Raw genomic sequence first — 27,250 nt, 5'->3', positions numbered from 1 at the left:
GAACAACTGGTCTTGTAGTTACCACCGAGATACCAATCGATGCCCAGCATGCTTTAGCAAAATTGCATCGCAGAAAGAGGTGAGCATTAGTTTCAGGTCTATGCATGATGCAATGTCACAATTATAAGATTTCAAGAACATCCTTTAGCGCCTCAAGAGGTCCCTCGTGCTTACACGATCTTTGAGCAGCAGCCAAAAAAAGACTTTATGTTTCATCTGCCATTTAGACCTCCATATCCAGCAGAAAGCTGGATGGGTGCTTCTGTGGCCAATCAGTGATTTATGAACTTTTGATGCTGAGAAATTTGCATTGCCCCATATGTAGCTCCATTGGTCAAACCTAGATAGTTGTTGCGAGTTGTTCAAAGAAGTTTGCAGTTCTAGGAACTGTTGGTGAGCTTGGATTGAGAGAGCCAAATGGAAGTTGCAAGAAAAGTTAACACTGCCCACTGCATTTTTGTAAGTGACATTGGGGTTCTTGGCAAAGGAGAAAAGTTTAGGGTATTTTTGCTGCAAGACTTGACCATTCCACATATCCTGCCATAAAAGGATTGATGCACCATCATGTACAGATGCTGAGGCAATTCCTTTGTAAGAGTCTACTAGCTTGACTATGTCTCTCCACCAAAAGGAGCTCTTGTTTTGTTGCCCTGGTAAGTGACCATTCGAGTAGTAGTTATCCCAGACTAGATGCACACAGGGAATGTCAGCTTTTGAATAGAATTTGTGTAGGAATTTCATCAATAGAGAGTCATTGTGAGCGGACAGATTAATAACACCCAATCCTCCTTCTTTATTGGGCAGACACACCATTGGCCATGCTACTTTTGGTGGTTGCTTAGCGTTAAGATCAGATCCCTTCTAGAGGTAATGCTTTCTGTATTTGTCTATCTGCTTAATAACCCCCTTATGCAGCTTTAGAGTGCCGCAGTAGAATACTGCTGCAGAGGAGAGGACAGAGTTCACCATTTCAAGTTTGCCACCCTGGGTGAGGAATGCAGATGTGCAAGTCAATCTTCTCTCAATTCTCTGAACTAAGGGTAAGAAATCTTCAATTTTTGGCTTAGTTGTGCCCAAAGGAAGACCCAAGTATGTGAAAGGTAGGCTACCCTTTTGGCAATTGAAGGTGTTGGAGAGTGACTGCAATCTTTCTTCAGAGACATTTATTGGCACCATGACTGACTTGTTGTAGTTCACTTTAAGGCCATTTGCTGTTGCAAATGAGCTTAGTAGGTCCTTTAGAACTAGCAACTGTCTAGGGTAGGCTTCCATTATTAGAAAAGTATCATCAGCATATTGAACAATTGGGAAATCAGACCCTGCTCTCTCAGGGATGGGTAGATTAATTAAACCTTGAGACTTTGCTTGATTGACCATGGACTGTAGAAGATCTACTGCCAATACAAAGAGGAGAGGGGATAGAGGGTCACCTTGTCTGACTCCTCTTTAGCAATGGAAAACCTTACCAGGGACACCATTTAGGAGCACTGAGGAAGTGCCAGACCCTAGGATGTCCTTGATCCAACCCAGCCATCTAGGACCAAAATCCTTTTTCTAGAGGATTTCTAGGATAGCTTGATGTCCTATTTTGTCAAGAGCCTTTTCAAAGTCCAGTTTCAGAATGACCACTTCCTTCTTGGTAGATTTGCACAAGTGAATATATTCAAAAGCCCAAGCTAGGTAGTCATGAATAGTCCTTGATCTGATGAACCATATTGATTAGCATGTACTAGGGTGAGAATGATCTGTTGAAGCCTTTCTGCCAGAAACTTGGTTAGGAGAATTAAGGAGGGAAATAGGTCTGAAGTCTCCAACAAGGGGCAGTCCTTTTTAGGTACCAGGTATATGAGGCATTAATACTTTTCAAGCAAATTGTTCCTTCATAAAAAGCATCACAGAGATCATAGAAATCTTGGGTAATAGAAGGCCAATATTTCTTGAGAAACTCTCCATTGAAGCCATTAGGGCCTAGGGACTTGTGATTTGACAAATCCATTATAATCCTATCAATTTCCTCCCTTGTTAATTCACCTTCTATCCACTCAAGATTCTAAGCTAGAGGAAATAGAGAAGCTAGATCCATGTTTATGCTAGAGAATTCTGAGATGCCTAATCTCTCCTTAAATGCCAACCAGAGAAGCTGAACTTTTGCCTCATGCTCAAACAGTTCCCTTCCTGAATCAACCCTAAGCATGGTAATTTTTCTTTAATTGTGCTTGATGGAGGCATTTGCATGAAAAAAATCCAGTGCACTCATCTCCAAATTTCACCCACTTGATTGTGCCTCTCTACTTTGAATAAATTCTCTATTGGCTGAGAAGGGATTGTAGCTGGTCAATAATAGTTGTTCTAAAGTTCCATTCTTCTAGAGTGAGATCCTTGGATTCTTCAAGGGTGTCAAGGAGGAGGATTGTTAAACATCCTTACAGTTTTGAATGGTTTTTGCCAGGTTTAGGAGTTGATTCTTCTAAGCTTTCAACACTCTCCTTAGGTTTTTGAATTTAGCACTTACAGCCTTTACCTTGCCAGTCTGCATAGTGGGCAGGTTCTAGCCATGTTGAAGGATAGCACCAAACTGGTTATGTTCCAACCAATAATTCTCAAATCTAAAGACATGTGGTCTTGGCACATTTGTGCATGCAGATATAAGGCAAGGAGTATGATCAAATGGATCCCTGGACAAGGCAGATGCCCATGTGTTCGTGAGAAGAGTCGTTCAGGAATTGGAGGAGAAGAACCAGTCCAGTCGTTCTAAAAGGGGATTATGCTGCTTGTTTGTCCAAATGTATCTACACTTTTGAGTGGAATCTCAACCAATTTAAGTCTGCTAATGGCTTCATTGGAGGCAAACATCTCTTGAATGTTTCCTCCTGGCTTATTCCTATTTTCTGGAGATCGAATTAGTTTGAAGTCCCCTAAGATTAGCCAATATACCTCCTCAGGCATGCCAATGTTGCTGAACCAATTGAGGAAGTTCACTTTTCCTTCTAGTGTGCACGGGGCATAAACGTTGGTTAGGATTCAGTGTTCCCCAATGAGTCAACAAACAAGCTCTGTGCATAGTCATTTTGAAAGGCAAGAGAGCCAATGAACTTGGATCCATTCCAAACTATAATACTACCACCAGATGCTCCTACTGAGGGTAGGACTTCAAAACTGCCCACACAAGGAGGGCAGAATTTCTTGCTATATTGGGCATCAAAGAATTCTTTTTTAGTTTCTTGCAAGCAAATAATACACATATGGATTCAGTAATTTTGCTTTTAATGGCATCCCATTTGCCTTCTGAATTAATACCCCTTATGTTCCAACTTAGGATCAGCCATATTCTTTTGTTATTAGGGCAATTCATTTGGGAAACTTAGAATAAGATAGAAACCCTTTGCATGCACAGCACCCAAAGCCATAACTGAGAAAATGAAACCAGTCTCTAACATAACTGAGAACATCCAACATTAAACCAGGAATAAAAAAGATAAGAATCTAGCCACACAGGGTCAATAAAGGGCACGACCTAGAGTTTTTAACCGACAAAATAAGCTGGAAAAAACCATCAACCGGCAGGCACAAAATCCACAGCCACTTCCGATGGCTGGAAAGGGAGAGAGAGAGCAGGCCCTTCTCAGTTTTTGGTCTTCTTCCGTGGTTCATCATCATCATCATTCTTGTCTTGATCTACCTTCTTCTTCTTGCCCTTTCCAGCTTGCCTGAATGAATCTTGCTTGGTGTCTTGGATGCAGACCTCTTTTCACTAATGACTTTAAAGGACTTGGGTTTACTTTTTAGAGCTCTGTCAGTCAACTTTTCAGGAGGGATCATACAGGCTGACTCACCAATTCTCTTGATAATGCTTAAAGGAACAGCTGGAGGGTTTGCAGAGGACGCAAGACAACCTTTACTAGCACAGCTATCTTGCTTAAAACCATCATTGCATCCTCTAATTCTAGAACTCCTTCTGAATGCAATTTCAACTAAGGGAGAAGTAGCTTTAGGATTTGACCAGGAGGTCTACTCAGCTTGGTCCGTTGAAGTGACATTGTTTGCAAAAGGATCCAATTTTGAGGATTGACCAATTTCATTGTCTGCAGAAGAGCTTACACAAGTGATCTTACCATGATCAGGACATGTAGGGGCCATGGCAAAGGACAACATATCTCCATTCTTGGAGCAGTCAAGCAGCACTTTCCAAGTCTGGGAAGATAGGAAGGATTTGGCCTAGTCAAAACTGTTAGGTGACATCAGCATGATTAAGAAAAAGGGATCCTAATCTTTAGGGAGCTGCACCACCAACTCTGGATTGCCAACAGGAGAGAAAAGCTTAGACCACAATCTGAAGAGATTAGGACTAGGGGTGTGTTTGGTTGGGCTGTGACTTTTGGAAAAGCTGCTGTGAGCTGTGAGCTGTGGAAAAAGCTGTTATAGGTTGTGGGATGTGAGAAAGCTGAAAGCTGTTTGGTGAAACAGCTGTGGCTTTTTAGGAACACTTATGAGCGGACCCCACGTGTCATTCACAGTTCCTTTCACTGACATACGGTCCCTACAGTTATTAATACCTTTTTTTTCTTTTTCTCTTCTTTTCCTCTATCTTCCCTCTTGTGTGGAGGGGCGGCGGCGCGGTCGGCTGGCGAGGAGGGCCAGCAGTGCAGCTGGCTGGCCGCCGAGGAGGGGCGGCGAGGAGGGCTAGTGGCGCGGTCGGCCAGCATGGAGGGGCAGCAGCGTGACCGGCCAGTGAGAAGGGGTAGCGGCACAGCCGGCCGGCGAGGAGGGCTAGCGGTGCAGCTGGACGATGCGGAGGGGCAGTGGCTAGACGGCGTGGAGGGATCCTTGCTCTCTCCCTCATTCCTTCTTCTTCCACCAGCCCAAGAAGAACTAAGCCGAGCAGAGCTCCTCCCGTCGTTGGCCAACTCCGGCCACCTCCATCCAATAGCCGATGCCCCCACCTCCATCACATCCCCACCTACCCCTCTACCAATCCTTAGCCGCTTTCGTGCCTTCCTCTATTAGGGATTGGAGATCCCGTGACCCGCTATGACCACTGCCGTCCTGAGCACCCGCCGACCAAATCCTCCGGCCGTGCGCCACGGCCGCCCAATAGCCCGCACCCCCCACATCATTCACCCCACCTACCATCTCATTGACACCACTGGAGGCCCAGCCAAGCTCCTCGACGCCATTGGAGGCCCAGCCAAGCTCCCGACAACCGCCTCCCGAGGACCGAAGGAGGAGAGGGGGGCGGAGAGGGCCGTCGCGTCTTGAACCCCCGTGCGCCACCGGAGTGGGGAGCGGGCGCCACCGCCAGAGAGGGAGCGGGCGCCGCCGAAGGGAACGAGCGCGAGAGAGAGAGATGATGGAGAAGAAAAGAAACGAAGTGGTACACCACTTACAAGTGGTACGCGGGTAATTTTCCTGAAAGTTTGGAAGCCACAGCTGCTAAAAGCACCCTGGGAGCTTATGTGAAAACTATACTAGGAGAAAGCACTTGCTTTTGTGAAAGCTGCTGCTGGTTCTACCCCTTTGGTTGGGCTTTTGGCTTTTCTTGGTAGCAAAAGCACTTTGAAAGCCCAACCAAAGGGACCCTAGGTTTGCTAGGCTGGGTCATTCTCCCAAAGATGTTTGCTAGCCTAGGGTCCACAAGCAGCCTGTCTACCAATCTGGCGAGGCCCGCATTCAAGTTTAATTTCATATGGATGGCGGGAGCTGGTTGACCATTGGATGTCCATAATAAGCTGCATTGTAGGTGCAATGGGAGCAACATTTACCAATTTCTTATCATTCATCAGCTCATCTATCTGAATCTCAGGGTCTAGAAAGTTAGGATGTTGGGCCTGAAGGCCAACCACTACCTCTGGAAAGAGCTCTAGGGAACTGATCACTGTCATCAATGGGGGCATCAAGGTTCAAATCAGGAAGTTCAGGTCATGTGACACCAGATGATGAATAGACAGAAGAACTTTGCTGAACTGAAATACTGATCTATGCATTGTCCTCTATGTTCACCTGATCAGCAGGCTGAGCTTCTTCCATAATCTAATCTTGATCTTGATTACCTTGTACAACAGGAATCTCAGGGTGTCCAATTGGCTGCTAGGGAGGCAGTGAGTTAGGAATTTGTTCTGGAGGATCAGCATTGCCATCATTTATATTCTGAAAATCTTCCAAATTTAGGCCCAAATGTTGAGAGTGAGACCAGAAGGGTCCTTGATTGTGACCAGGCTAACCAAGTCCCAATCCAGGGAACACAAAATTTTCATCTAGTCCTTCAGGAGGAATATTCTCATCCTGTGGCATGCCCCCAAGAAGATTTTGCTGGAGAATCTCACACTAGATAGTCAGGGAAACTTCTTCAAAGTTATCCCCCTCGAGATGATTATGTAGTGTAGGACATCCGACAAATCAGTAATTGTAGCCTTAATAATGATTCTAGCTAGAACATTGTCTCTTTGCTAGAAAAGCAACCTGCCAAATGATTTTATAGTATCCCCTATTTCTACATTGGATCAATAATCCAGAGGGTAACCAATCAACATTAGCCAACATTCTCTATTAAAGGTAACCCTTCTAGCATTGGGACCCCTATTGTGATTAACAAACTCAGGATTAAATCCTTGGTGCTGGTGAGGACTGTGAAGCACAAGACCATTTCTGTCAGATATACGCACAAGACGAACATAGGCCTGACCACAACCAAAAGGGCACTTATGAACATCCCTTACTTGCAGACCATACTATTCCACTACTACACCCGAAATGACACCCATAATCTCATCGAGAGGTACCTCATCATCAGGGAGAGGGGGACAGTGATGATGGGTAGGTCTTCATTTCTCGGCACTACCCTCGAAGTCACCATACAGATGTACGGCTACCTTCCTTGCACGATCATCCTTGAGAATCCCAGCAGCATCATGGGGTTAGGGTTGATGTTGAGGAAAGCCATTCTTGGTGGATTGGTGTTGGCGGTGGGATCATCGGCTGATGCAAGCAGGGGAAGGGATTCCGACGCACAAGGTAGTGGAGTTTCCTCCACACTGAGGTTTTCTTGCTGTGGAAGAGGCACAAGGAAGCTGAAGGGGCGTGCCTCCCGTTAATGCCCAGAACGGAAAAAGAAAAGTCTTGGAAACTGGCGAAAACTGGCGGCCCACGTGAATTAGGTCCACTAGTCATTGTAGTGGGCTGCTTGAACCACCTCTAGACCTCCTTATCCTTCAAAGCAGCCGAGTTAATAGATGGTGAAAAGAGGCAGGTAAAGGTTCAACCGCCATTTAATAGACAGCAAGTCTTCAAAACATGTCTCTCTTGTTTACAATGCTAGCATTTGATCAAGTTCTGACAAGAAACCCTAGGGTGGTTGGGAAGCACCTTCTACAGACATTATTAGACCCTGCAACAGTATTGGGCTGCAAGGCATATGGGCCTTTTGACCCACAATTCAAAGCAGACTGCTGACCTTTCAAATTTTTAAAATTTTGAGGATGAACCTTAGCCTAAAAATTTAATCTCTCAAAAATTGAACACCAAGTGTCAGAAATCCTTTTGAATATAGAGATTCTTGGGCGTATGAGCCCGTCATTATGATCCAGTTGATGAACCTTGATATTCAAATGAGAACCAGAGGAACCAGAAGGAAACGATCGAGAGGCCTGCTGAGACCCAAGGGAGTTCTATTGGCACCAGTTAACGGAGACTGGTTAGATCGAATTGCATCTGCATATGAGATCTTCTTCTTCTTATGATTCACTTCAATCCAATCAAAAGAACGGCCAGAATCCACTTTGGAGAAATCAAGAGCAGCTTGAAAGCCAGAATCATTACAAAGGTGAAAAGTCAATTTGAAAGAATCACAAGAAAAGGTTATCAATTGAAGGACAAGGAGCCCAACACGTTTGCACGAAACTCCAAACTGAAAAATCTGATCATCCAACTGGAGAACAGAGAAGTTTTGCAGGGTACCCCCCAAGACAGAGTGAAGACAATAATCAACTACTTCAAGTGAAGCCTGAATCTGAAGTGGCTGAAGGAGACCAGCAAGAGGAACACCAAAGAAGAACCAGCACCATCATAGAAAACGGGGACACCACGGAGATCCTAAACCTTGGAGCTAAAGTCCTGCCCTAGGAGAGGATCCAGCGAGGGGAGATCCATCTTAACTGCCGGGAGTTAAGCGCATGCATGGTGCAGGGAGGAGATGACCGCCGGAGAAGGAGGTGCGGAGGCTAGCCTGGAGAAGGAGGAGGAGGAGGAGAGGACTCTCATGACGCCCAGTCTCGCTAGTTTTTGTATCTCTCGCCGATGTATACAAAGATCAAATACTTCATTATTGCTCTATCCATGTTATACCAAAGAAAAAGCTTACGGGAATTAGCTTGTATTATTGAATCCTCTCACATTGCATATTTTCCATAATAGCAACCTCTGCATGGAGCACTTAGAGTCAAATCATCTCATTTATGCCAAAATAGCATCAAGAAAGAACCCTGAGGGGGTATTTTGCAATGGCATTACGTTTGTGGTGTGGTGAATGCAACTATTTTTTTTTCTATTTTGTCTATAAAGAATATTTGTAATTTCACAAAAAAAATTGCAAATAAATCTTATTATATGAAATGCTTGTCATGTACATCCTAAATGAGAAAATATTCATTTTGGTTTTGGAATGCAAGAAGACTGACCATATATTATGCACAATTGCACTGCTAGCCGCCTCTACCGGCAAGGAGAACATCCTTTGCCCCGGTGATAGTATTGCTTGAGGATCATACTTCATCTTTAGATCGATAATTCTGCTCCATTTCACTCCAAAATGTCGTAGCCACCTATCTTGAGATGTGCGGTGCGGTAGGTATTGTTTGTATTCTATGCCTGACTTCTCACAGAATGCTAGCTCTGTCTTGTTATCTCTATGTAGTTGATCTACGTCATTGGCGGATAATGCTAACCAAAGCAAAGCCACATTGTAGAACACATCATCGTTAGTGGGGGTCACCGTTGTCATCTGGTCGTCCCATCTATCCTTGTTCATGGGGTACATGAGGATGAGGCCAGCAGGGTTGGCATCCCTGAAAATGCACTTGAACACACCAGCATCAAAGTCAAGGATCCGAGACCAAGGAATGAAGAGGTTTAGCCATGGATGTGTCACATCCCACACACCAGCCGAGCGGAGCACCATCTCCTCCTCGCACACATGGTCAAGGAATTGTTCATAGGTGACATCCTTGGCAAATACAAATCCAGGCTCAAAGTTTAGCTGCATGCCTTAGCAGTGCCTCCATCTTCTGCAAATAATGGAAAACAAACTAATGCTTGCTAAAATGAAAAGAAATAACGTTGACAAACATATGGATAAGCAGGTTTTAATTCCTACCTGATCCACTAATGCCGGAGCATCCTCGTTGTAGTACATAGCCCCCTCAATGTAGTAGATGGTGCTCGACCCGAATCGTGAAGCGAGCCCAGCAAGTTTAGTAATATCCGCACCTAAGAAGAATTGCGTCGACTTGGGACCTTCGAAGAGGGTTCGTTTGAGCTGGACTTGGCCTTCAACGTAGTCGAACCCAGATCCGCTAGCCCGATCCGATATGAGAAACTCGATCTTTGGTGAAATTGGCCACATTCGAATAGGCGAGCCGGACCCATCGCACCCGCTTCAGGGCTGGTTCAAACCCGATTCTAGCCCGGGTTATTACGCCAAACTGACCCAACCCACCCAACACTGCAAAGAACAAGTCAGAGTTCTTGGCCCCAGAGCATGTCACCATCTCACCCGTTCCTGCATTGTATTATGTTTTTGCTTATTTATTAATTATTGATTGATAATTGAGAATTTGGCAGTAGTTAGTAGTTACTGCTGTTTAGTTAATTAACGAAGCTGAGTTAAGTTGCAGGAGCTGTGACGATACCTGTGATCACGTCGAGCTCGTGCACGCTGGCGATCTGCGGGCCGTGCCGGAACGCCTGGCCGCCGATGCCGGCGTTGGAGAGCGTCCTGCCGACGGTGAGGTGCAGGTAGTCGGTGCATACGGCGGGGCGAGCCCGTGCTCCAGCGCCGCGCGGAGGACGTCGGCCCACAGCTGCTCGCCGCCGGCGTCGACGTACGGCCCCGCGGCCGCGCCCCAGCGCGCGCATGTCCACGACCACGCCGCCCGGGGCGAGCGTCTGGCCGCGCCCGGAGTGCCCCTTCCCGAGCGGCGCCACGGGGAACGGCGCCGGCGAGGAGGCGGAGAACCGGATGAGCTCCGCGATGTCGGCGGGCGTGGCCAGGTGCAGCACCGCCTCCGGCGCGGCCTGGACCATGTGGCCGAAGTCCGTCGACGCCTTCGCCGTGGAGTTGCGGTCGGTGCAGATCCTCGAGGCGATGCCGAGGCTGAAGAGATCGCGCGGGAGGCCACCGGGTGCCGCCACGGATGGACGTAACTGACCGGCGACGAGACAGAGGAAGATGGTGAGGACGAGGAGCCCCACGAAACGAGTTCTTGCCATGCTGTTCTTGCTGTGGCAATGCACTTGGAGTTGAAGGCGATTAGGAACTAGAGAAAAGAGAGGTCGCTTGTGTGTTCTTGCGGTCAAGATCTCCCCAAGGCATTCATTGTTTTGTTCTGAATATTTTGGGACTGATTGGCTTTTGAAAAAGAAAAAAAAAAGAACAAGGAATGAACCTGAAGATGACTAGAGAAAAGTACTAGAAAACTTGTGTTCATACTATTAACGCGCATACTTAGGTCCTACTTAGGTCCTAACTATCATCTTCTGGATACATCCCTCTTCCTTGTAATCAGGGATTTCCACCCCTTGAGTCTCTCCGCGTTGACATCATGATGTTATTAGACTGGATATGATCAATATGGTGACGTTGGTTGTTTGTGGTCAAATTAAATGATGTTCAGAGAAAATTTAAATCCTTTGTGTAGCGCCTTGATCGAAATGCATGGCTATTGTTGGAAACAGGACGCGGAGAAGGATCCTGATCGGCCATGGGTTGGCAGTGAAGCACCGGTAAATGAGATGGACAAACAACTCTTCAGAATGAGTATTGTGGTCACTATTGGCAATGCATTGAGAGCAGAATTCTGGAACTCCTCATGGCTGCAAGGGAAAGCGCCACAAGATCTGGCTCCAAACTTGTACAAACTTGCATGGAGAAAGCACAGGAATGTCTATAAGAATGGTCAACCATACCTGGACAAGAGGGCTATGGCATATGAGCACGGCTGTAGAAATGGCAAAATTTGTGCAGCTGTGGGATTTGGTACAAGATATCCAATTCACAGATAGGTTAGATGAGATAGCCTGGAGATGAACGCCTGATGGAGAGTATAGTGCTAAATCAGCATACTCAATTCAGTTTCAGGTATCGTTCTGTCCGTTTGAGGCCACAACAATATGGAAGGCGCAGGTGGAAGGGAAATGCAGATTCTTTCCAAAGCAAGATCTTGACAGCTGACAAGCTTGTTGCAAGGAATTGGCCATGTAATCCATTGTGCTCGTTATGTCAAGCTGAACCAGAGACATCAGAACATCTCTGTCTGCACTGCCCATTTGCAATGCAGGTGTGGACGCTGATGAGGAGCTGGGCCAACAATTTGATATCACTACCAACGCCAGGATGCAACATAGAAGATTGGTGGGCGACATCACTTCAGGCGCTGAACAAGACGCAATGACTACAAGAGCGGCAATTCTTATCTACACTGTTTGGAATTTGTGGAAGGAGAGAAATAGGCGTATCTTTGAAGGAGTGGTGGCATCGTCTACGTTAGAACTTTACTTTTTGAGCAAAGAGTTTATGGCAATTTATGTAATATTAACCTTGTAAACCAAACTTCATTCTCTTCTTCTTAAATGATATGGCAGTGCTCCTGTGGAAGTTAGTTTAAAAAAAGAAAAGAAAAAAACAGCAAGCGTGAAGTTCTGTCCTATATCCATGTTCTAGAGCAGTACCTGATGCAATGAGTGCCCATTGCCGGACGGTGAACAGTATGGGTCAATGGTCTGGATCGGTTGCTTCTGGTGCTGCAAGCCTGCGACAGCTATGGAAGGAGGAGGCTGCAGTTTTTCTAATGCCCCTATGGTGCTGATTGGAACACCCTGAAACATGGGCCAAAATTCTCGGCAGTGGAATCAGTTATGGCCCTGGAATCCTTGTGCAGTTCAGCTCTGCAGCCGAAGAACCTGAACTCTGCTAATGTGAAGGGGAAGCACAAGATGAGCAGCATAGTCTATTGCACTAAGCCAAATGAAATGTCTGAGCATCTGGTAGCAAGGTTGGGTGAAAATAAAATGCGGATGTCCGTATCATTGCCTGAGTCAGGACAAGCAGGTGCTCATAATTTATCAAAAAAAAGATGCTCATCATGTTTGTTTAGGTTTTCGAAATTTTCGCCATTTGCATTGTTGCAGCACTCTACTACTGTACATAACTTGGTGTTTGGGTAAAACAAAATATAACTTTTTTGCCAAAAAAAGAAAATGCAACTTGTTTTGCTGAAAACCTTACAATTTAATTAAGAAAAATGCAATTAGGCCAGCATTTCATCAATGGCGGGCTTCGATTTACAAAGAAAGTACAGTGCTTCTTTTGCACTGCACGTGCTCAAAACAAACAGCACATCCTCTGCATTACACGGGGAACATCCAAGCATATCAAACTGCAAAGATCATTTAAAAGCAGGCACCCTCTACTCGCACTACAGACTACACACTGCACGCTAGCGACAGAGAGTAAGCTGGTGAGGGCGAGTGCCACAAAATGAGCTCCTGCCATGCTTCTATTGCTGCAACAATGCATTTTAGGTGATGGATTTGACTGGTGGGAGTTGGCTTCTTTGGTGAATAAAAGCTAGAAAAGGAGAGATTATGTGTTCTTGAGGTGAACTCCCAAGGTATATATAGGAACCATTCAGCCTTGCAAACGTTGACAATGGAGGTACAGCAGAGCTTTCCGGTATATTTTTTCCCAGAATATTTTGGAACTGTTTGACTTTTGGAAAAAAGAAACCGGAATGCACCTGAAGCATGCATGAGTAAGGGAAACTTATGTTAATAGCTTCCATCTGCTGGTTTTGAGGTTTTGACTTGTACAGAGTATCTTAGTGACTATTGGTCAGAGAAATTTCTTTCTATCATTGCCTTTAAATTTCTGAAGATCGTGCTTGGTCAGAGACTGAGATCAATATCTCCTCTGCCCTTCTGGCTGAGAAATACATAAATTATAACATAGTGGGCAAACTGTAAGCTTCCAGTTAGTCAAACTCGAATAAAAGTAAACTTTTCTTAATTTGATCACTTTGTGTTCCTTTTAGAAAATATTTATTCCCATTCAGCACCATATCATAAAAATGTTGAGGCTTGTGTTTGACTTTATTGGCTTGGCTGCTTGGCTGATTAGATACTATAAAAGGAGAGGTTTTTTTTTTTTTGCGTGCGTGCGTGAGGGCAAGAACTCCCAAGGTATTTGTAGGATAGTAAGAGAGATATCATTCAGCCTTGCAAACGTTGACATATGGAGGTACAGCAGAGCTTTGTAACTTTTGGGAAAAAAACGTTGACATGTTAGTGGGTTACATTTCGGGTTTTGAGTTTATGACTTGTAGGGAGTATATTAATGATTATTGCTCAGAGAAAATTCTTTCTATCCTCTTCTTTTTTTTTTATTTTTTTTCTTCTGGAACATGTTTGGTCAGAGACTGAGATTAATATTTCTTCTGCCATTCTGGCTGAGAAATACATACTATATAACATAGTGGTCATAATGTAAGCTTCCAGTGAGTAAAACTCAAATAAAAGTAAACTTTCTCAATTTTATCACTCTGTGTTCATTTTTTAAAAGGGTTTAATTCCCATTAGGCAACGTAGCATTAAAAAATTGAGCTTGCTAAAATCAAGTGTGTATTATTAAACCAGAATGGAAGATTAGGTCCATTCGAAGTGAATATCATAGTGATCTGGCAAGTGGCAACAAGCATGTGACTGTAGTGATCAACTGATGTTCGGAGATTTTGTCCACATGACAACAACCAATGATGCAGGCAGGTAAACAGGGAATTGACTCTAAATTTCTAACCCAGCAACCAGCATGACTTTGCACTTTTGCTAAACTCCATTGACATTCCCGTTCGTTGATTTCGGGCAGCAATAGTTTATGGAGTGACAGGAATGTTAGCACATTTCTTTTTGAACTCAATGATATTATAATTGTGAACTCTTGCGCGGTCAGTTCATAAAGTTAAACTGGATGTAAAGAAAACTATAGCACTCAGATGGCAGGATGCATGAATGTCGAGCTAGGGTCATATTTATCTGACCATATCAAAGATGCAGATATGTCAACCGCTGAAATCGTCTCCATGGATTAGTGGTGGACACCTCTCAGTATTGTTTGCCCTTTAAAGAATCCCTAAGCATGCCCTGATGGATGCCTTTTTTCCTAGTCTTGTTTAGTGCCAGCAATAAATGGTTGCAGGGCCATTTTTCCTTGTGAAACAGAAGCATTTACTTTTTTTTATTTTTCCTTATCTCATGTTTGTTTAGGTTTTCTAAACTCCATTTGCATTATATTAGTTTTAAAATATTAAACATTTGCTATATTTTGAATGTGTTTAATACTATAAATTCACGGTCAAAGTACTATCTTAGTGACTGCATTGCCGTCTAAAACGACAATTATTTGAAGACGGGAGGGAGTAGGACTTAAGAGCATGGGACATTCAATATATCACTGTGTCTTTTTGCCATTTATTTTCCAAAGGAAATACCTTATGTCAAAACTTTGAGAACTCTACAACACTCATTCTCGCCATCTCCAATCTCCTTTGCCACCCATTGCTTCTCTCAACTCAAAGCAAGTGACAACACCAAGGCCGAAACTCAATTCTCCGACCAGATAGTAGCACTAGAGAAAACCCTAGCTGTACATATGGACACAGTGGCGGACCCAACATGTTTTAGGAGCTTGGGAAATTTAACTATGTGTTTGGATGGGAGAAAATGTAGGACGGGTTGGTGCCATCCCAGTTTTGTGGGATGGAACGGTCCCGTTTAGTGTTTGGTTGAAATAGGATGGGACGGTCCCGTCTTGTGTTTGGTTAGAGAGGTTGAGGTGGGTGATATGGATGAAATTTTTAACACCGTTAGCTACAGTATTTTTGACCCACATGTCATTCTGTATACATTTATTTTATTTTTTTCCTTTTTTTCCCTCTTCTTCTCCGGCCGGCCTCCTCTGTTCCACGCCGCCGCTCCTGCTACCCCGCCGCCGCCCCTGCCCTCGGGCCGTGTAGCGTCGCCCTCGCAAGAAGACCCTCGGGCTCCAGCGGCCGCCCCCAACCTCCCCTCCCCTACCCTCCCCTCGGCTCCGGCGGCGGCCTTGCTGGCAGGCTCGTCGCGTCGCGCCGCCTCCGCCCTCCCCTCGGCCTCCGCCGCGCAGCGCTGCCCCCAACCGCCCCTCCGTGACGGAGCGTGACGGGGGCGAAGTGGGATGCCCCGTCCGCTCATTTTGGTGGATGGGGTCATCCCGGATCTGGAGGGTATATTCCCTCGTAGGGATGAGGGATGTCCCTGTCCCACCTGTCTTCCAACCAAACGCGGGATGAAGTGGGATCGTCCCGTCCCGTTCCACTTCATCCTTGGAACCAAACGCATCCTAATGGGCTTAGAAATACTAGACCTAATAACCTTCACTATATATGGACTAATGGACACAAACCTAGAGGAGCCCGGGCGGAGGCCTAGGGTCGCCGAGCCCTGGGTCCGCCACTGTATGGACATGTGTTGCAAGACTGTGCTTTTCTTTATTTTACCGTTTCCAACTTCTTGTGTTATAAAAAGGTCTCAAAAAAGTGATATGCGTGTATTTTTCACCATTCTTGGCCATGATTTTTAAGTTATGTTTACTTACACAGTTATTTTATCAATGCATCCTCAGATTAAGGAGCATGCTTCGTCTTAGAGTGAGACTATTGAACGCGCATAAATTGTCCCACTTTTTTTTTGCAAAGCAGATGCATACACTCCAATGACCACGCTATCAAAACACTAACCACTACAATTGTGAATTGTCCTAACAAAAACACATTTGGATAAAGAAAAGGAAAGTGAAAATGGTTCCAGTCACAACTAGAACGTCTCGTTGCCTCCCTTTTTCAATTGGAAATCATGTACAGAGGTTTCATGTAACATTGATCTAAAAGATAGAAAACGAAGATAAAATAATAAGGTCAAGCTACAAATGCCTCTCCTTCCAATCAGCCTTTCAGAATTACAGAAAACCTGGTTGGTTTTCACCTCCTAACAACTAAAACATTATGTGCAGCTGGATCCCTAACTACAAAACACCTATCATACACTACATTCTACATGCTAAAGCACAATATTACGCAGTCGCAATGCCAACAGCCTCGGCTCGTGATGGAAAAATCTTCTGACCCGGCGATAATATTGCTTGAGGATCATACTTGGCCTTCAGCTCGGTAATTTTGCCCCATTTAGCCCCAAAATGTTGTTGCCACCCATCTTGAGACGTGTGGTGTGGCAAGTATTGCTTCCATTTGATGCCTGCCTTATCACATAAATTCATCACCGACTCATTCTCCCTCTCTAGCTTCACCACTTCGTCTACCGACAATGCCGACCAAAGCAAACTCACGGCATAGAAAACATCCTCATCATCTGTTGGGGTCATCGCCGTCATCCGGTCATCCCACTTATCCTTGTTCATGGGGTACATAAGGATTATCCCAGCTGGGTTGGCATCCCTAAGGAGACCCTTGAAGACACCATTGTCAAAGTCAAGTATGCGAGATCGGGGGACGAAAAGGTTTAGCCATGGGTGGGGCACCTCCCACACTCCGGCTGACCGGAGCACCCTCTCCTCCTCCAGCACACGATCAAGGAACTGCACGAATGTCACATCCTTGGTGAACACAAACCCTGGCTCGAAGCTTAGGTTGTCCATTAGTGCCTCCATTTTCTGCAAGGAAAGCAAAATCAAATCAATTTTCTTTCATTCAAAATTCAAAATGGTAGTTTAATTTTAATCATAGCGCAAAGAATTGAAATTGGATTGTGTTCAGTACCTGATCCACAGATTCAGGGTTATCCTCGTTGTAGTACATGGCGCCTTCGATGTAGTAAATTGCAGCGGATCCTTTCCTCAAGGCGAGTTTGGCCAACCTGTTGAGATCGGTGGCGGAGAAGAACGGTGTTGACTTGGGACCTTCGGCAAAGGACCGGTTGAGCTGGACTTGGCCTTCAACGTAGTTGAACCCGACTTCCCGAGCTCGATCGGATATGAGAAACTCCTGGTCCTTGGTGAATGTAACCACATCCGTGTAGGCAAGCCGGACCCAACGCACCCGCTTTGGGGCTGTCTCAAGCATGATCCGAGCCCTTGTGATTACACCGAATTGCCCCAATCCACCCAGAGCCGCGAAGAACAAGTCCGAGTTCTTGTCCCGGGAGCATGTCACCATCTCACCCGTTCCTGCATTGTTAAATCACGTATGATCATTAAGATGTGTGCAACACTACTCCTGAATAGTTACTTGATTGATCATTAGCAAAAAAAAATGATCATGCCGGAGTGCTGTGTGATGATACCTGTGACGACGTCGAGTTCGTGCACGTTGGCGATCTGCGGGCCGTGCCGGAACGCCTGGCCGCCGATGCCGGCGTTGGAGAGCGTACCGCCGACGGTGAGCCGGAGGTAGTCCGTCCACACGCGCGGCGCGAGGCCGTGCCGCAGGGTCGCGCGGAGCACGTCGATCCACAGCTGCTCGCCGCCGGCGTCGACGTACGGCTCCGCGCCGGCGGCGGACACGTTGATGCGTGCGCCGCGGCGGCCGCGCCCCATCGAGCGCATGTCCACGACAACGCCTCCGGGGGCCAGCGACTGGCCGCGCCAGGAGTGTCCCTGCCCGCGCGGCGCCACGGGGAACGGCGCCGGCGAGGAGGCGGAGAACCGGATGAGCGCGGCGATGTCGGCGGGCGTGCGCGGGTGGAACACGGCCTCCGGCGCGGCCGTGACCATCTGGCCGAAGTCCGTCGACGCCCTCGCCGTCGCGTTGCCATCGGTGCGGAGCCTCGACGCGATACCCAGGTTGAAAAGATCGCCCGGGAGGCCAGCGGCAGGCAATGGTCGGAGCTGGCCGGCGACGACGGAGATGAAGCTAGTGAGGAGAGCGAGTGCAACGAAACGAGTTCTCGCCATGCTTCTCTTGCTGCAACTATGGCGATTGGATGTGTTGGCGAGGCCTCGCTGATCTTTGCGTTAGAAACTATAAAAAGGAGAGATTGCTTGTGTGTCCTTGTGGTCTAGAACATCCATGGTATTTATAGGATACCATTTGGCCTTGCAAACGTTGACAAATGGAGGTACAGCAGAGCTTCCGGGTTTATTGAAATTGTTCTGAATATTTTGAAACTGATTGACTTTTGGCAAAAGGAGGAGGTATGTACCTGAAGCATGACAAGGAAAAAATTATGTTAATGGGCTCCATCTCCTGGTTTTGAGATGTTGACTTGTGGAGAGTATCTTAATGATTATTGGTCAGAGCGATATACATTTCTTTCTATCCTCGCCTTCCTTAAGGTCAAGACTCAAGAATGGGTAGAGACTCAGAGCAAATTTTCTTCTGCTTTGCAGGCCGAGAAACACATAAATTCAGTACGGAATGGGCGGAGATTCAGAGCAAGTTTTCCATTCCTTGCAGGCTGAGAAACACATAAACTAATTACGGAAGTAGTGGCCAAAATGTAAGCTTTCAGTTAGTCTCTAACTCAAATAAATGTAAACTATTGTTCCCATTCACCATCATGTCACATTCAGTTAAGCAAATTTCACAAAACTTCAATTATGTTGACCTGATACCCACATAGTTTTTTTTTTCTTCACCCTAAATTGCATTGGAAGTCTACTTTGGGGAGCTCTAGTTGCTTTGCGCCGCTGGTGCATGTAAAACTTCCATTGCTCCTTGTTAATGCAAGGCCGGCAAGGATCCGGGTGTTTCCACAAAAAAACATATACCATTGTGGAACTTTTTTCTGACTAGATATCATAGAAATATAACTATTTATGCCAAAATAGTTCTACAATATCAAGTGTCAAAATAGTTGTTTTTATATGATGTATGTCAAAAAAAAGTTATAGTGAGTACTAGACTAAAGTAGTTCTGGTTGTATGAAATTTACCTTGTTACTTTCTCCGTTTTAAAATATATAACATTTAGGATAACCTAATTAGGCCCTTGAAAAAAGGATAACCTAATTAGTTAAAAACAGATAGAGTAGTTTTTAGCTTAATAAATTAGAAGATTCCACCAGATTTCAACACTCAAGTCCACTCGGAAGAGAATATCATCCATCTAAAGAAGCATGTGACTGTAGTCATCAACTGATGGCAGGGGATTTTGTCCACATGACAGCAATTTTGACGAGCAGCCAATGATGCAGGTAGGTAAACTGGAAATTGACTCTTGGCAAATCCTGGAACTCTTCTTGATCCTACCTCCATTGACATTCTGGTTCGTTGATGTCCGGCAGGAATACTCTATGGACTGACAGGGATGTAAGCACTTCTTAAATTCAATGATAATTTATATCGTCAGGTCGTGTGCAGTCAGATCACAAATTTAAACCGGATGTAAAGAAATATATCCTTCCGACGGCAGGATTGATGTATAAACAAGACTGAAACTATATAAGATTATTGCAGGCTGAGAGGATGCATGAATGTTGAGGGGTTTATATTTTTCAGACCAAATCAAATCTGAAGATTTGTCAACTGCCTGAATGATATCCAAGTGTTAGTGGTGGACACCTCACTGTTCTCTGCCCTTTAAAGAAGCTGCAAGGCCGGGAAACAAAGGCCAAGTTACCTGATGGTTCATGCACGAGCTCAGACGACCTTGATGCCCGGCCTGATGTGTCTTAATGTAAGTACAGGTTTGGGTCAACGGTTGAGGAGCGTTTTGTTTGTAATTTTTTTATAAGCATATTTCTTCCTCCAATCCCATGTTTTTTGTTCTTCTTTCGGTGAAAGTTTTGACATTCTGTGCGTGTGTGTTCTATTTTAATATTTAATAATGGTACTGGAGCTCAACCTTCATTTCGTTAGATAGAGTGCCAACAAACGAGGAATGCCTCGCACGCAAACCAGGCCATGCTGCATCATCATTGCATTTGATCCAATGGGGGCATAACTGATTAGTAAGTACTGGCAAGATTTTAGGTAAATACTGCTTGGTTTTTTAGGACTTATATTCATAATTTCCTTAGGGTTTTATTGTTCACCTATTTTTTTTTATGACACGAAGAATAGCAAAGATGTTTCTTTGTCAGTCAACCGTAAATTTGGATTTAGAAGTACATGTAGTTGTGGCTTTTACATGTACAAACAATTATTAATGACTAATGATTGCACCACTTCAATTTACTTTTTATATTTTCCAGCAAAACAGATACATAATTATTCCAATTTAGGTCATTTGAATTTCTTAACCAATTATTTTTTTTAAGCCAGCTATTGTTATCGATATGAAGCTTTGACATTCCAAAACCAATTGATTTTCAGCTATAACTCTGACTTCCAGCATTATCTATTTAAAATTTAAAAAAGTTATTTCGATGGCAATGAAGCTTTGGAGGTTGTAATTATCTCTAGATTTTGATTGGCATCACATTAATAGTATATTTGAACTATCCAAACTTCAAATCGAAGCAGATAAAATGGGATGGAAATGGACTAACTGACTTGGAACTAGTACCCCACCTATTTATGCCACCACTTGGATCCCCTAACTGCAAATCTGCAATCGAGTGTGGGTGTCGCTAAGATTTATTTCTTTTAAAAAATAAACTCTTTGGGTCCGTGCCCACGAACAGCAACGACGACGGACGAGGAGATACCCGGAGCCGGCTTTTAGCCCACCAGTCAGGTATGCGGAGCAACGTGGAGCCCGGCCCAAAAATAATTCGGCCGTACAACCAGGCGGTGGAGGCCCGATGATCAGCCGTCGCTGCGGCCTGCGGCGTCTGCAGTGACGTCACGGCGGGCGGGCGTTGTCGTCAGCCGAACGTGTGCTATTGCGAGGAGAAGAGAGCTAGCGCGATGACGTCAGGCATACGAGGATACGCCTAGCGCAGCCCAGGTGGCCGCCGCTTCCCGGTCGACGAGCCGGTCTCTTCCTTCACGACGACGTACGTGGTCGTGCTTGTCAGTTCCGCGTGCGGCGGGCGGCGGCGCCCCGTCCGGCGTCCAAGCTTTCACACACGGCGGCGGCCGGCAGAGGGCGCGGCGACCGGTAGGCCACAGCGGGCCGAACGGCACTTGGAGCTAGCGGACGGTGGCGGTGGGTCTCGCCGCCGGGCGAGCGCACGCGTGCTCAGCTTTTGCCGCAGCTGCCGCCGCGTGTAACTGCTGTATAGTGGGCACGATCGCTCATCAGCCATCCATCAGGGATTCAGAGGCAACTCCATTTCGGCGTCATCATAGCTCGCAACAAGAAAAGCAGCTGGGCGCCTGGGCCTCCCCCCCAACCACCACCACCACAACGCACGATTATTGATGGCAAATTTAACAACAAAAAAAAAGAATCACGCCGCACAGCAAAATTCCAACTGTATCAGGTTCTTCAGATCCATCTGTTCAACCTTGCTGCGCACGAATTCTACTGGCGGCAGTATACTGCCAGTGTTCGTCAAAACAACAGTAAGGTCTTTTTTGGCACGGTTCATCCCAAAACAGCTTCATCGGTGAAGTCAAAGCCGAATTCATTTTAGTCCCGACTTACAAAACGACTTCAGGCTACAGTATCTCGATTTACGTGAAATAGATGAAGCTAAAGTCGAAATAAGCCGTGTCAAAGAGGACAAGTAAAAAAACTCCGTCACGGAACGGCTGCTTCCATCACTCGGTCTCGGTGGCACTGGTACACTACATTCTGTGGGCCCCGTATTGCTCGAGCGCATCCATGGCAGAGTCCATATCGCGTTCACACTAGCTTCTCCACGACACGGGTGGGCCTATATAGCACTCCACGCCTTGGCCGCTAGTGCGCAAAGTCCGCACCGCCTCCGCCCCCTTCCTTCACGCGCACATCAAAAAGGTTTCATCAGAAAGAAAAAAAAAATTGTTAGGCCGTGATCGAGGCTCCGCTCGATAGAGCACTGAAGCAGGGCGGCAAGGAGGAGAGGCCATGGCGGCCATGAAGCTCCCCGAGCTGGCGCTGAGGGTGTGCGTGATCCCGCTCGCCGTGGCCTCGCTATGGGAGATGGCCACCAACAGGCAGGTCGACGACACCTACGGGGAGGTCAGGTTCTCCAATCTCTCCGGCTTCACGTAAGCACCGATCATCTTGTGTTGTCCCAATTGCAGCCTGCAAAATTCGCTTGGTTTCTATTTTCATATGTGTAAGTTTGGATAGACTTTGTTTGAGCCAGTATGTATGACAGTATGAGAGCTAGCACCAAGATCAAATTTCATCAGTGATCCAAGTTCTTAGTTGGGCTCCTACTCAATTTCACCCTGCCCTTGTTTAACTTTTTTTTTATTCGCTCTTGCACTGCTGTACCCTTTGGAGTTTCTGGCAAGAATTTGGATTGTTCCTTAATCACTGATGAAATTCAGTTGTTTTCCTCAGCTATTTGGTTGGCATCAACGCCGTTACAGCTGCCTACGCGGTAGCATCCATCTTGCTGTCGTCGTTCAAGTCCTTCGCTCGGTATGACTGGCTGATTCTCGTCCTGGATCAGGTCTGTCTGACCCAACACCTTCTCTGTATTTTTCGCTTTTGAGATTGACTACTCCGAATGCAATCTTAGGTAGTTGCTGTCCAATTGATTGGTGAGGACTGAGTAGATAATTGTCCATCAAGAAACTGGTCAGAACTCAGAAGTAGTGGACTACTGGTGGCAGATAGGAATTAGGAATTGTATAGGATCATGCGAGCTCCGATTCAGAACAGAGCAAAAGTTGAAAACTAAAATTCAGAACAGGGTAGGCGACAATTCATGACCGAGAGAATTCATCTCAGGGCAGAGTACACAGGTGTTTCACAATGGACACCAGCAACAGATATCTGCCCTTGCACACAAGTTGATCATATATTTTTTTATTTGTTTGCTGTGAAGATCGTTAGGAGAATCATGCGACGTTCTCGATCTGACATTGCCCGGGACGACATGGTGCCCCTTGCAGGCGTCGGCGTACCTGCTGGTGACGTCGGCCTCGGCGGCGGCGGAGGTACTGCAGCTGGCACGCCGCGGCGACCGGGACGTGTCGTGGGGCGAGGTCTGCTCCTACTTCAGCCGGTTCTGCGGCAAGGCCACCGTGTCCGTGGCGCTGCACGCCGCCGCGCTCGCCTGCTTCGTCGCGCTCTCCCTAGTGTCCGCCTTCAGAGTGTTCAGCAAGTGCCATCCCCCCGGCGGCGTCTCCTCTCACGCCAACTACTCTGATGAGCCCAAGCACGCGCAGGAGGAGCAAGGCAAGTAGACTAGACTACTGGTGCTGCCGGCAGGCTAGCTGATTGGCCTTTGATCTCAAGTTAAATTAGCTGCTGTTTTTGTGCGTTGATGCTGTCATGTGCTGTTCTAGCTACTAAAGCAATCGATAGTGAGTGTGAGCCGCCAATAATAGGCCATGCCTCTGCTGCTGTAACCTGTAGGAACCTGAAATAATGCACGGAATGAAGGCTCGTCTCGGTCGCTGGCACATGGACCAGGGCAACCAAGATGTGACTGGCCTAATGCGGACAACATGGTCAAATTATGGATTAATTAGGTTTAATAGATTCGTATCGCGAATTAGTCTTCATTTATGCAATTGGTTTCGTAATTAACTTATATTTAATACTCCTAATTAGACTAAACTTTAGTGCTTGAACAAAATACCCTCTTAATAAGGGGGAAATAGCTGACATGTGATTAGGAACTAGCTAGGAAGATGACTTCTGCTGTTGATCTCTTCAGGATCTTTGGACCCAACTGTCCGGACATCAGGTCATGTGGTAACGCAACGTGCCTTGTCGGGACGCCACTGCAGAGTGGCATCCGATGATGGAAGAGGCCCGAGAACTGAACAGTACGCTTAGCTGGAAGGAAAGGGAAAAAACGAAATGGGACAGCATGCTGACAAGTCTCACTAGCCATCCTGTTTCACAACGGGGGAAACAAAATCTGACTAATTAAACCTAACAAATCTGACTGCCCCCGGCAGCAGAGGAAGCAAAGCCAACGAGTCTGAACAAATCGGCAATGGTGATGCGTGCACCTAACCTGGTCACTGATCTTCAGTCATTGCTGATCACTGACAGAAAATTAAACAAAAGCACGACCAAATTAATCAATCCTAACATCGACCCCGACCTTCAATCTTACATCTCCTCTACCTTGCAACACATCTTACATCATCTACTGCTAGCTACCACCACAAAAGCAAAAAAGAAGAGACTGAAGGAAGCACATCGATCACAGCTACTTGTGCACAACATACAACAATCAACATAGCCTGACATACGGCGACGCCTCCGGCCGGCGAGCTAACTCACCATCGATCGACGGATCACTTGTAGCGGCTGAAGAAGGCGGCGGCCTGGGCGTTCTTGTAGGCGCTGCAGCCGATGAGGTAGAGGAGGAGGAGGCAGACGGTGGCGACGACGAGCGCGATGTTGGCCTTGTGCCACTGGTCGCGGAGCGCCTCCAGGAGCCCCGCCTTGCAGGACTCGCACTCGTAGCAGAGCTGGGCGGGGTCGTTGCTCCACAGCCCGCAGTCCGGGTCCGCCGCCGGCCGCGCCGGAGCCGTCCACACCGTCGGGCTCACGTAGCTGAACCCGCACACCGACGGCGGCTTGCAGCAGCCGGACTGCACACACATCGCACATGCAGCGTCATCAGGTAGCTGAGTGTCAGATAGTAAGTAGTATTCGGATGTTCAGCGTCATCAGGTACTGTCAGCTAAAAAGTTTAGACATTTTTAGATCTGATCACCTCGAATTTCTTTTTTTAAAAGAAAATTCTTGATTGCATTAGGGTTCGGAGATGGAGCCAAACAGATAGTTCATTGGTTCCTACTTCCTAGAGATGGAGGGATGGCCAGCCCGGAATCCGCGGGCACGGACAGACAAACTCTGCGCGGAAGCGGACACCGATCGAGATGAATATACCATTGTACCCACGCATAAGCATGACCTGCGCTCGCTCCAATCCAAGAATCAACAGAGGGAAGTGTTCTTGGCCCAAAACCGAGGTGATGGAATTTTTTTTTTTTTTTGAAACGAGCAGGCAGGAGAGCTGCCGCTGTATTAAAAAAGAGGAGTGCCCGAAGGCGAAACAATTAAGTAATTACATGCTGCGCACTGCGAGCTTAGAACACTGGTAGGAGGTAAACTGAAAGAGCGCCTTATATACACTCAACTACGCCTCGCGGCGTCCAAAAACCGACCGAGGTGCACCGCACCAGCCGACACCCATGTAGCTGCCTCATCTCTTATGCGAGCTACCAAACGGGGAAGGATTGCTCCTGTCGATGGAAAACTCGCGCGTTGCGCTCTTTCCAAACTTCCCACAGGACTAAAATGATGAAGGATCTAAATCCTCTTTTGTCAGGGACCTGCTCGCCTGCTAAAGCCGTCCACCAGTCATGCAGAGTGTCATGCGCATCCCAACGTTCTGGTTCAATGCCCGGGCACCTCGTCCACTCGCTAAGTTGAGCCCAGACATTCCTTGTGTAACTGCAAGCGGTGAACATGTGGGGTCCCGTCTCCTGCGTTGCTTCGCAGAGAACACAATTTGGGTTACATGGCCAACCCCGTCTTTGCAACCGGTCCGCTGTCCAGATTCTGTCTTGAATCGCCAGCCAGCTGAAGAACTTACACTTTGGAGGTGCCCATGGTTTCCAGATGATAGCTTCTAAGTTGGTGTTTGTGGACCCGAAAAACTGTGCTCGGTATGCTGATCTCGTGCTATAATGGCCGTCGGCCGTCAATTTCCAACGAATGGTGTCCGTTACCCCATGTCGAAGTTGCAGGCGGCTCGCCGCATTCCAGATTTTCTGCAGCTCGATGAAGTGTGTGACCGAAAAGCTCTGGTGCTGAAGATCAATATCTGTGACCCAGGCATTATTCGTGATGGCTTCGCGCAGCGATCTATTCTTTCGTTTTGAAATGCGGTGAAGGTTGGGCGCCATGTCCCTGGGCCTTTGGCCGTCGATCCAGCCACTGTCCCAAAAAGAGATCTTGTTGCCATCGCCGATTGTTATAGTGGTGGCTGCCGCGAATAACTTCCGATCAGACTGCGTGCAGGGGATATCACAGTCATCCCATAATGCGTTCTCATGTATCCATTGTTGCCACAACCACCGCAGACGTAGCGCTCTGGAGAATTTCCCCAGGTGTAGAATCCCAAGGCCGCCCCCTTTCTTATGTCTGGCGGTCCGCGTCCAGTTCACCTTACATTTCCCGCCAGTGACATTCTCGTTACCGGCCCAGAGGAACTGTTTCCTTTTGGTATCGATGGCCTTCATGATTTGCTTTGGTGCTTGTAGAGCCGTGAGTAAATAAACCGGCTGGGCTGTCAACACTGATTTGACAAGTGTCAAACGCCCCGCTGTGGTCATGTTTCGTGCATTCCAGGTGTTGAGTTTCTTAAGTGCCTTGTCGATCAACGGTTGGAAGTCTACCATTTTAAGACGTGAAGTAGATAGCGGAAGACCAAGATATTTGGTTGGAAAAGTTCCAATCTTGGCTGGCATGCTCTGTAAAATGTCTGTTAGCACTATCCCTTGACAGCGGATCGGCAGAGCTGTTGACTTTTGGAAATTGGCTTTAAGTCCAGTCGCCTCGCCGAACATAGTCAATAAGTTCACTAGCGCATCAATCTCCGCTTTTCTTGGCGCAATGAAAATAGCCGCATCATCCGCATAGAGTGAAATCCGACAAGAAGGCCCGCGGCCTCTTAGTTTGGAAAATATACCCATTTCCGTTGCTATGTGTAGTAGCCTTTGTAACGGGTCAATTGCTATGACGAAGAGAAGCGGTGAGAGGGGGTCACCCTGACGTAACCCCCTCCTGTGTTTGAGAGGTGGATTTGGGACCCCATTCAGTAGGACCCTAGAAGATGATGTGGACAATATCGCCGCTATCCACTCCCTCCACCGTGTCGGGAAACCAAGACGTTGCAATAGTATAAGCAGAAAATCCCATCGAACGGAGTCGAATGCCTTTGCAATGTCCAGTTTAAGGAAGATAGTAGCAAGCGGGTGTTA

General features: G+C 46.6%; 3 protein-coding genes and 1 pseudogene across 3 annotated transcripts in view; 1 reads left to right on the top strand and 3 right to left on the bottom strand.

The window, feature by feature from the left end:
- Positions 1-7,492: 7,492 nt before the first annotated feature.
- Positions 7,493-10,479, bottom strand: LOC101783821 (annotated as a pseudogene).
- Positions 10,480-16,214: 5,735 nt separating this feature from the next.
- LOC101764621 (cytokinin dehydrogenase 7) lies at positions 16,215-18,278 on the bottom strand. The gene is made up of 3 exons (XM_004951393.2): positions 17,593-18,278; positions 17,070-17,476; positions 16,215-16,963 (listed from the first exon to the last, which is right to left on the bottom strand). The coding sequence occupies exons 1-3, from the start codon at positions 18,200-18,202 to the stop codon at positions 16,367-16,369; spliced, it is 1,614 nt and encodes a 537-aa protein (XP_004951450.1). The 5' UTR covers positions 18,203-18,278; the 3' UTR covers positions 16,215-16,366.
- Positions 18,279-22,039: 3,761 nt separating this feature from the next.
- LOC101764213 (CASP-like protein 2D1) lies at positions 22,040-23,793 on the top strand. Its single transcript, XM_004951392.3, has 3 exons — positions 22,040-22,330; positions 22,632-22,743; positions 23,189-23,793. Exons 1-3 carry the CDS (start codon positions 22,188-22,190, stop codon positions 23,480-23,482), a joined length of 549 nt encoding a protein of 182 aa, XP_004951449.1. The 5' UTR covers positions 22,040-22,187; the 3' UTR covers positions 23,483-23,793.
- A 325-nt stretch (positions 23,794-24,118) lies between these two features.
- The window catches only part of LOC101763818 (tetraspanin-2), an 11,222-nt gene continuing 8,090 nt past the window's right edge, over positions 24,119-27,250 (bottom strand). Inside the window, exon 2 of the mRNA XM_004951391.3 lies at positions 24,119-24,850. Within this exon, the coding sequence (XP_004951448.1) occupies positions 24,551-24,850 (300 nt within the window). The 3' untranslated portion in view covers positions 24,119-24,550. The remainder of the gene's footprint in view (positions 24,851-27,250) is intronic.

Source organism: Setaria italica, chromosome I (assembly GCF_000263155.2).
Source record: "Setaria italica strain Yugu1 chromosome I, Setaria_italica_v2.0, whole genome shotgun sequence".
Classification (NCBI taxonomy): domain Eukaryota; kingdom Viridiplantae; phylum Streptophyta; class Magnoliopsida; order Poales; family Poaceae; genus Setaria; species Setaria italica.
The sequence above is the reverse complement of the archived record's forward strand: the minus strand, read 5'-3'. Positions and strand labels throughout refer to the sequence as shown.

Bases quoted from the DNA above. Each gene is read 5' to 3' on its own strand.
- LOC101764213 (XM_004951392.3), top strand. From the start codon at position 22,188: ATGGCGGCCATGAAGCTCCCCGAGCTGGCGCTGAGGGTGTGCGTGATC. The intron at 22,331-22,631 runs GTAAGCACCGAT...TGTTTTCCTCAG, and splicing joins TCCAATCTCTCCGGCTTCAC to CTATTTGGTTGGCATCAACG. The intron at 22,744-23,188 runs GTCTGTCTGACC...TGCCCCTTGCAG, and splicing joins TGATTCTCGTCCTGGATCAG to GCGTCGGCGTACCTGCTGGT.
- LOC101764621 (XM_004951393.2), bottom strand. From the start codon at position 18,202: ATGGCGAGAACTCGTTTCGTTGCACTCGCTCTCCTCACTAGCTTCATC. The intron at 17,477-17,592 runs GTATCATCACAC...TTAACAATGCAG, and splicing joins CGAACTCGACGTCGTCACAG to GAACGGGTGAGATGGTGACA. The intron at 16,964-17,069 runs GTACTGAACACA...CTTTCCTTGCAG, and splicing joins ACCCTGAATCTGTGGATCAG to AAAATGGAGGCACTAATGGA.